This window comes from Ipomoea nil, unplaced genomic scaffold (assembly GCF_001879475.1).
Source record: "Ipomoea nil cultivar Tokyo-kokei standard unplaced genomic scaffold, Asagao_1.1 scaffold1770, whole genome shotgun sequence".
In the NCBI taxonomy this organism is placed as follows: Eukaryota; Viridiplantae; Streptophyta; class Magnoliopsida; order Solanales; family Convolvulaceae; genus Ipomoea; species Ipomoea nil.
In genome coordinates this window covers 1,458,260-1,468,558 of record NW_017618198.1, presented here as the reverse complement: position 1 = coordinate 1,468,558, position 10,299 = coordinate 1,458,260, and the positions used below count along the sequence as shown (strand labels likewise).

Here is a 10,299-nt window from a genome sequence, read left to right as displayed (position 1 = left end):
GCCTCAAATGCGGTCAAGCAACGCATGAGGGGGCCTCCATACGATCGCCGATATAGACGACCGTCCAAGACTTGGAACCTTGGGGCTCTAAGCTTGGCCTTCCGAGCACGCTGTGGGTTGTCTGGGAGGCGACCGTGCTCGAGGTACTCTTTCAGATCGGTGATCCAACTGTCATCCGCTGGTTGGATGGGATTGACCGGTAGCCGGTGAATACTATGCCTCGGGATCACCAAGATCCGAGCTATCTTCGACATGTGTTCCGGGGCGTCTTGAGCTAATTTGGATAAGATATCTACATCGGCGTTATCCAATCGGGGTATGTGCCGGACGGTATATCCCCGGAACTGAGCAAGCTTCTCCATGGCAAGATCTCGGTAAAGCTGCAGACGTTCTCCATTGATTTCATAATCCCCGAGAACTTGCCCGACCACGAGCGCGGAATCTGTCTGAGCTCGTATGTACTCAGCCCCCAAGTCCCGAGCGCACTGTAAGCCGTTAACGAACGCTTCGTACTCGGCTTCGTTGTTGGTCGGGTGGAACTGGTACATGAGAGCAAAGTAGACCTTGAATCCTTCCGGGCTCGTGACCACCACTCCTCCTCCTGCCCCTTTCTTGCTACTCGACCCATCAGTAGCTAGTGACCACCACTCAGCCTCGGGATCCGCAACCTCAGGAGGCCGGGTATCCCGGGCGGTGCATTCAACCAAGAAGTCCGCAAGAGCTTGACCTTTAATAGCCGGTCTTGGTCGGTATTCGATCGCGTACTGGGTCAACATTAACGCCCATTTGACTAGGCGGCCTGATGATGAAGCAGTTCGGAGGACTGGCCCGATCGGCTGATCGGTCAACACGCGAATTGCTCGACCTTGGAAGTAGGGAGCCAACTTCTTCGCGGCAATGTATAAGGCATAGACGACCTTCTCTAACCGGGAGTACCGGAGCTCGGGACCATGTAGCGCGTGGCTTACATAATACACCGGTCGCTGGACCCCTTCCGGATCGGTTCGGCACAGTACTGTGCTTACTGCACGATCGGAGACGGCGAGGTACACGTCTAGCTCTTCTCCTGGCTCGGGCTTTGAGAGCACAATTGGTGACATGAGATACTCCTTCAGCTCGTCAAAAGCCGCTCGGCATTCTTCGTCCCAGACGAATCCATTAACCTTCCGCAATACCTTAAAAAAAGGTAAAGCGCGCTCGGCTAGCTTGGAGAGGAACCGGCTGAGGGCTGCCAACCGACCGGTCAATTGCTGGACTTCCCGAACGGTGGAAGGTGGCTGCATGTCCAGAATCGCTTTTACTTTGGCCGGGTTAGGCTCGATTCCTCTCTTGGTCATCATATAGCCGAGGAACTTGCCGGTCTGAACCGCGAATGTGCACTTGGTCGGGTTCAGCCGCAACTGGTACTTCCTCATGATCTGGAAGCACTCCCGAAGGTCCCGAGTGTGGTCGGATCGGACCTGACTCTTGACCAGCATATCATCGATGTAAGCTTCCATCGTTCGGCCCAGTAGATCAGCAAAGAGCATGTTGACCATCCTTTGGTAGGTCGCTCCTGCGTTTCGGAGGCCGAACGGCATCACTCGGTAACAATACAGCCCATCCGGTGTTACGAAGGCTGTCTTGCTTTCGTCTTCATGGTGCATCATAATTTGGTGATATCCCTTAAAAGCATCCATGAAGCTCATTAGCTCGGCCCGGCCGTCTCGTCGACCATCTGGTGAATGCTCGGAAGAGGGTACGGGTCAAGCGGACAGGCCTTGTTGAGGTCCGTGAAATCGATGCACATCCTCCATGATGGGGGCTTAGGAACAAGAACGATATTTGCCACCCACTCGGGATAAACCACCGGACGGATGTGCTCGATCGCCGCCATCTTTTTGACTTCTTCTCTTACAAACTCGCGACGATCGGAGGAAAGGTGTCGTGTTTTTTGCACGACCGGCTTAGCTGTGGGATCGACGGCCAATTTGTGACAGATGACCGACCGATCGATCCCGGGCATATCTTCAGGCCCCCATGCAAAGATATCAGCATACTCCCGGAGCACGGCCAGAACCTCCGCTCGGATCTCGGGGGTGAGGGCTCGACCGATCTTTATCTTCCTGTCCGGGCGGTCCTCGGACAGGGGAACTTCTTCAATTTCTTCGGAAGGCTCGGGCTGTTCCTTCCGATCCTTAGCCTCCTCTTTGGCTATGGTGTTCACCCGGGAAGATGGACCGGAGTCACGTCTATTGACCGCTCGGGTGTAACACTTCCGGGCGGATTGGACATCGCCGCGGACCACGCCGACCCCGTTGGGGGTGGGGAATTTCATGCACAGGTGGGGCATAGAAATTATCCCACCGATCTTCATGATGGCGGGTCGGCCCAAGATAATGTTGTGGACGCAATGGAGGTTGACCACAACAAATTCCAGCTCCGTTTGGATCGACTTTGGAGGCGTGCCGATCTCGACCGGGAGCGTTATTTTTCCCTCGGGGTAAATAAGAGCCCCGGTAAATCCTGACAGTGGTACGCCAACCGGAGTCAGCTCCTTCCTGTCGAGGCCAAGCTTCTCAAACACGTCCAAGTACAGGACGTTCACACTGCTGCCCGTGTCAACCATAACCCTCTGGACGTCTGTCCCCTTAACGTCAATCGTGACCACGAGCGCCTCCATGCCGTGATCACTGCTGGTAGGTTGGTCCTCAAGGGTGAAGGTTATGAGTTCCATCTTCTGCCTCTTCCCGGTTCCCCGGGAATCCACTACTGCGACCGGGCAATTAGCCCGCGGTCGGGAAGCATCTTCCAGCCCACCAAAAATGACGTGGATGGTAGGCTTTCCGGACGGGCGGCTACCGGACGGAGGGTCGGGGTCCCGTCGGTCATCATGACGATCATCCCTTCTGTCTTGCCCAGATCGATCAGAGCGGTGATGGGAACGTCTATGATCCCTCCGATCGGTGTTCCTCTTGTTTTCCTCTCTCTTCCCCACACACTTGTCCAATTTTCCCCTGTTAAGCAGATCTTCCAACAATTGGCGCAAGTGGGTACACTCCTCCGTGTCATGCCCAGCACATCGATGGTAAGCACAGTGCTTACTCTTGTCAGGGCCGTCTCGATCGGGATGGGGGAGTTTAATGAGATTGCAGGACTGGGCGTATTGCATGGCCTCCGCTGCGGATCGGTTCAAGGCCGTAAATTCTCCAGGCCTGGTGCGGGATCGGGGATTGTCGTCTCCCGACCTATGTTCCGCCCGGCCGGCCGGTTTACGGGACGAAGAGCCGACCTCCTGCAAGCGCTTGACGGCATTCGCCTCGCCGGCGTTGGCATAGTCTGTGACCCTCCGAAGGGCCTCCTCGTAACTGGTCGGGGGGTGTAGGATGATGTCCTGATACAAATGTCCCGCCCGGAGAGAGATGTGAAGCATATGGGTGGCGGTCGCATCGTCCATAGGCTCGACCTCCCCGACCGCTGCTTTCCATTTGATGAGGAAATCGGTCAAGCTTTCCCCTTCTAGCTGCTTGGCCTTCTCGAGATACATGTAGGACTTCCTCACCACTTTGGAAGTGATGAACTTCCGCACAAATTTGATCGCCAGGGTCTCAAATTTATCGATCGACCCCGGTGGCAGGGTACGGAACCACTCCGCCGCCCGACCGGTGAGGGTCGAATAGAAGGCCCTGCACATCACGGCGTCCGAAACGCCCTTCAGCATCATGTTGCTGAAAAAATCATTCACGTGGGCCTCAGGATCTGCCCGTCCATCGTAACTCTTCTCCCCAGAGACCTTTAAGTCAAGCGGGTAGGGCTGGGCCATTACCGCTGCTGTGAAAGGCGTCTGATGCAGGGTCGATTGGTTGACCGGGGGTGTTCCAGGGTACGCATTCCTGAGCTGCGCAACTTCCGCCTGGAGGTTATATAGTAATCCTCGGGTTTCATTGAGCTCGGCGGCTTGGGCTGTATCCCGAGCGCGTCGCCGTCGGTGAGATCTCGACCCGCTATACCCGGATGAAGCCTCGTGGCTAGCTTCCTGCATTTGTACGTCTTCTTGCCCGCGGTTCGGGTCTTGGGGTCCCAAACGCTGGCGCATCTCTGGTCGAAGACGATCAAAAGCTACCGCTCGGGCAACTTCTTCAGGGTCCTCCGCTTGAATGGCCTGAGCTGGTGCTTCCATCGCATCAGCACCCCCCGACCCCAACCGCGAATGAGCCGAGCGTCGAGCCCGGGATGCGGACTGACGCTGCGGCTCCACTTGGGCGGTCGGTTGTACTGGAGGGGCGGCGGCTGGAGCTGTATAAGCTGGTGTATACGGTGGATAACCAACCGGGGAAGTGTAGCACATCGGTTGGCCTAGCCAATACCCATATGGTGGAGGTGGGACCGGGTACGGATACTGGGCGGGATACATCATGGGCTGCTGCTGGTATGGCAGACCGGGTGGTGGGTATCCCGGTTGTATGTAGTTCACCGGCTGCTGGGTGGCCGGGTATGCATTTGATGGATGCTGTGGTGAGAGGTTGAGGTTGAGGTCCATCGTCTGACCCTGCTGTTGGGTGGCATAGTGGTCGGAGGAGCTCGCCGCATCCGCCTGGTCGTCGGCAAAGTTGTTGTGTGCCCACGGATACATGTCGATATAGTGATCGGGTGCTCGTCAAGACGTTGGTTTCTTGCACGGGTCCCCACAGACGGCGCCAAAATGATACTGCTAATTACACGTAAGCAATATATAACAACACGAGATCAATTAAAGCAAGTAAATATCTTTATTGATCACGGTAAAGGCCCTAAGTACAATCTACTTGGTTGCTCTGAGTACCGACTGACTGCGGTCGGGATTCTCTAACAACAACCTATCGATCGTCCAAAAGTCCCTTACACTGTAGCTACTGTGGGTATTTATAGCCGCTATGCCGGGGACAGGATTCCAGCCGTTCGGCATGCCCTCCACGTAGCCACCACGTGTTGCCCTCCCGGGTGCCCTGTCTGTCGTCGTAGAGAATCGCCACGTGTCTTTCGTCAGCTCCCTCGCCAAAGGGCTACCACTCGGCAGTCGACACCGTCGCTCGGGCAACTCCCGACCGGGTTCCTCTCAAGGAGCCCGACCTGTTACCTGCAAAGACAAAGAGAAACAGACAAAGGCTTCTCGGTCGTGGTGAAGCTATGTCGGTCGGGATATTCCCTACCAGTTATGAATTTCTAATGAAATAGTTTTTTTTTTTTTTTTGTTGATGTTTATTAATAATATATATAAGTAATTAACATATAAATTTCAGCATATTATGGATAAAAATAATAATGTTGAGAATGTTGATGTGGGTGAAGAACTATATAATAAGAAGAATTTTATGATATATTATAAATGTTTTGTAAGAAAATTATAAATGATAAGAATCAAAATCATTGAAAGTTGGTAAGGATATATTAAATTTAGAATTTCAATGACTTTTGTAGACTTTTTAAAATAAAAAAGTTGATAAAAGTCTATGAATGTTTTTTATATAGACTTTTTTAGAGTCTTATAAAATTTTAAAAAGTTTTGAACGATTCTATGAAAGTCAATCAAAGTTTATTAAAATCTATCATTTTAAAAGTCTTTAAAACTCTACAAAAGTCATGATTGAATACACCCCCCTTAGTGTAATTGTTTGTTGAAATAAATAGTTCATATTATTTTGATTTTAGTATTTTTTTTTTACTATTTTACCATTTATTATATTATTTGCTTTTCCTAAATACACTTGTATTCCGTCAGTGTAAACTTTGATAATGAAATATTCCGTTAACTATTTATTATTCATAACTTACTCATTGATTTTCATAATGAATGGAAGGTCTTAGATTCGGACTCCATCCCAAACAAAATTGACATAATTGTTAAACATATGCTATGAAAATGTTAGAGTGTGTTTAAAAAATATAATATAAAATTTAACATAAACTTTGATCAATTAATTATAATCACGCATTGGTATTGATGAAACGGTACACCTAATTTACAGTATATATTCAACACAGATTAGAAACTATACCTATTATCATTGTCTTTTTTAGGAAGGATTATTTGGTTATGTCTTTTTAAGGTGCATGCACTAAAATTGCAGTGAAGCACACTAGGCGACTAGATCAAATCAATGCTTTATTTCTGGCGGGAGTAGCAACAAGATGAAGCATGAATCACGCAAATTAAAAGGATTTTCTGTTGTAAAAACTATGCTTGTGGTACTATCGAGTGAGGGTGCTTCCCTATAAAATTGTTATTGCACCAGTTAATCTAACATTTATGCCACGGTTATAGTTATGCATTCTCGAAATATTTACTTTTATAAATTTTTTGATAGATAATATTGCATTGATATACGCCAGGATACCGAATGATACTTTGATAAATTCTAAAATATTAATTTAAAAATACACATTGGGCATCAGATTATTCGTTTAATGCGCGTGTGATAACTAGTAATTAGATAATGTGTGCAAAAATAATAAGGGCATCCTCAATAGTGAGGATTTTGGCGTTGTTTTTTAGGAATTTTTCGGGTGTGATTAGGAAAGAGAAAATGAGGAGGGAAATTAAAAAAAAAAAAAAAAAAAAAAGGAAAAGTAAAAAAGATAAACAAAATTGTAAAAGCTGACAAAACTGAAAAAAATATATATATATAATTTTGTTCAGGGTGGCCGCCAGCCCTTCCCACGCGCCCACTGGGGCGCCATGTGCGTTCCAAGCGCGCCATTTGCGCTTTGTTTTTTTTTTTTTTTTTTTTTTTTTTTTTTTTTCAATCTCCTGCAAGAACAATTCTTGCAGGAGAAAAAGTTAATCAAAATCCTTGGCTCACATTTGTCAAAAAACTTAAGCTTTAAACTTTACTGTTTCAAAATCTTGTAAAAACTTACAAATGGGGATGCCATAATAATAATAATAATAATAATAATAATAATAATAATAATAATTGAAAAAAAAAAAAGATGGATGAGACATGGCTATTTAATATAAATGATAACTTTGTTAATCTTCGTTTTGGTTTAATCATTATATTGTTCCTTCCATTCTTCAATTTTCAAGAACAAATTTTGCATTTTAAGATATACATCTTGTAATTTAGTTTATCCTAATTTTAACATTATCTAGTCACATGTTGAATTTTCAACCCAACCAAATATACATAAAGATCACATTTATTACCATGAAGTCACATGCATCATTGGATCTTTGCTTGAAATTATTGTCATGCCATTATCTGATTATATATATTAATCATATGAAGCTAAAGTCATACTTTCGTGCACAATTGATTGACAATAAATAAAAGAAGATAAGTCTTAAGGTTAATCTCTTACTTTTTCGCAATACTATTATGTATAATTGTACGAGTATTATTTTCTTATTAAATGGATGATTAATATGTACACAATACGATCATGTATTGTATTTAATATTATAATAGGTAATGGTTATTCAAAATTATCAGTATAATCATATGTTGTATTAAGTACTATAAATAATAGTTCTATGTCTCATTTTATATGTCTAGGTTAACGAGACATAATTGAAATTATTTTTTATTTAATTTTTCATAATATTAAGTTTAATATTAGTATATAAAAATTATATATTTAAAGTTACATTAAAAGTAAGATTAAATACAAAAAAAATTAATTACTAAAAAAAGAGTTAATTTGATAAATGAAAGTAAATAAAACAAATAAAATAAAATGTAAATAATTATACTATTATAATAATATAAAGGACAATCATATACGGTCATACATAATATATTGTACGGAGTATTAAAAATTATTAAAGTTAACAAAGTCAGGCACTATGCAAATATGCAATTCCTTTTATAACTCTAATGCCAATTAAAGTTTATACTAGGAATACCTTGTAATGCATATTCATAGTAAATAATTCCAATTCAAGTCATACTAATTCAAAACTCTTAACAATAATAAGTCAACTTAAAAAAAAAATTACTCTTTCTATTCATTTTATGTGTCTGATTTGATTAACAAGGTTTGACTGGTGTTATTTTTAATACAATTTTTCATAATATTAAGTTTAATATTATTATACAAAATTTATATATTTAGAAATTACACTAAAAGTACTATTAAACACAAAAAAAATCAAATTTAAAAATAAGTTAAAAATACTAAAGAAAATAAACAAAAAAAAAAATTAATTTGACTAATGAATAATAAATATAACAAATAAAATTGGACAGATGGAATAATTAATAATAATAATAATAATAATAATAATAATAATAATAATTAATAAAATGTCATAATACAATTAAAAAGCCCAAGTCATTTAAATTTTAATATAATAATAGAATAAAATGTCTTAAGATAATTAAAATACCCTAAATAACATTTTGAATATATTAGCTCCTAGAACATATACATCCATCAAAAACCCTATAATTCAGGTTCAATTTTCACTGGAAATTGGGCAGTCAATCCCAGCCATGCCTTGTTCTCTTCTTCCTCATTCTTCCCCTTCTGGTATGGTGCTGCCTTGGAAGTAATCCTGCAATTCCATCACACATTTCCAAACTCAAATTCTTTTTAAACAATTTTCTTTGCATTCAAATCTTAGACTTCAAGTGTGAGATAATGCATACCTATCCTTTCTCTTCTCCAAGAACCTGGCAAGGGAACTCCTCCTAGCAATAGGCAAGTCTACACAACAAAACAGCACCAAAATACTTTAGAATTTGTTTTCCCAGAACAAACAAAATCCTTAATTTATGGAATTTTGTTTTTCATTTTTTTTGGGTTAAGGGCACTATCTAAGAGTTTGAACAGCTAAACTCTGATTTGTGATCCTGACTGACAAAGGATCAAGAGATAAACCAGTTTAGATTAACTCTGTTTTGTGATTCTGACTAACAAAAGATCAGGAAATAAACCAGTTTAGATTGTCAATACGCTAAAGTCAAACTTAATTCTTTATGATTACTAAATCAAGAGTCTGACCGTCTTAGTTGGATTAGGCCTATATTTTTCATTCTTGATAAGAGAGAACAGGAACTTACCAGAATAGGCTCTTTGGTTCCCAAAACTGGGGACAACCTTAGAAACAGCTGGTCTTGGAACCACAGAATTGACATCAGCACAAGGTAAGATGTTGGGGGTTTGGGTGTTGGTAGCCATAGCAATCAGCTCCTTAGCCTTCTCAACTGGAAACTCATTGAACATGATCATTTGACCATTATAGAAGATTGTCATTGGTGCCCTTTCTGGATCTGCCTTTCCCAAACTGTATTGACAATTTTAAGGTAAAGTTCGAATCTTTACAGACAACAGCAGCTAAGGTAAGCTGTGAAGTCATAAGAACTTGTAAATTTACAAACCTGGAATCAATCTTGTTCTGGGTAGGAAACAAGTTCAGGGGTTTGAGATCCGAATTCTGGGCCGGTTTCTCAAACGTTGGGAGCAGATTCATCGTGGGTGTCCCTGTTTCACGACAAAAAAGAGGAGATTTTCAAAGAACTGTTCCCCAAAGATGCATATCATCAAGAAAACATCATTAAATTCAAAGAAGAACTGAGAGTAAAGATTACAAGAACTAAGAGTAAAGATAGAATATAATCTGTGAGATTTGGGTAAATACCGAGGCTGAGATCTCCAAAAGAGCCCTTCTCCTTCAAGTACTGGCTCAAAAGCGCACACGTGTGGGAGAAGTTGGACCTCTGGCCGGAAAATCTCCCGGAATCCATAGTTTCCGATGAACCCATATCTTCAAACAAACAAAAAAAGCTGTTTTTCCCAACTTTTAACCGGAAAATTCAGAACTTATCTGCAATAATGGCTTGTCTTCTTCTTCTTCCTGAAGATGCTTTCTGGGTTTCTGGGTTTCTGCAGAGCAAATAAATATATGTGATTGTGCACGAGGAAGATATGGTGGAGCTTGCGGCCTCCAATGTCTGATTTATTCGCCCACTTGACAGATTTTTTTTTATATTTTTTTCTTTTAATTTTCATTGGACGCTGTAAGCATTAACACACATTTGAAAAGAGGCATTTTAAACACGTGTTACTCGTTCCCAGGCGAAGCTGCTAGGGGAAACTGGCCTTGGTTTTCACGACAATTTACGGCGTTTGCCACTCTGTCGCCGTTACGCCTGACGTTTGTGTCGGTTTCTTTTGTTTTCTTAACCTCTTCTACTTTTCTACGTTTGTCCGTTTCGTTTCTAACGAGAGGTGTTGATTCGTTTTCACGTGCCGTGTCGTCGATCGAGATAAGCATAAATTTTTATTTTTTTATAAGAATATGGTGAGATGTACTTTCAAATCATAGCGGAAATAATA

At 42.7% G+C, this 10,299-nt stretch overlaps 1 protein-coding gene across 1 annotated transcript; it reads right to left on the bottom strand.

Moving 5' to 3' along the window:
• Positions 1-8,256: 8,256 nt before the first annotated feature.
• Positions 8,257-9,936, bottom strand: LOC109192205 (protein TIFY 10A-like). The gene is made up of 5 exons (XM_019342772.1): positions 9,602-9,936; positions 9,342-9,444; positions 9,024-9,247; positions 8,610-8,667; positions 8,257-8,515 (listed from the first exon to the last, which is right to left on the bottom strand). The coding sequence occupies exons 1-5, from the start codon at positions 9,723-9,725 to the stop codon at positions 8,404-8,406; spliced, it is 621 nt and encodes a 206-aa protein (XP_019198317.1). The 5' UTR covers positions 9,726-9,936; the 3' UTR covers positions 8,257-8,403.
• Between the last annotated feature and the right edge of the window lie 363 nt (positions 9,937-10,299).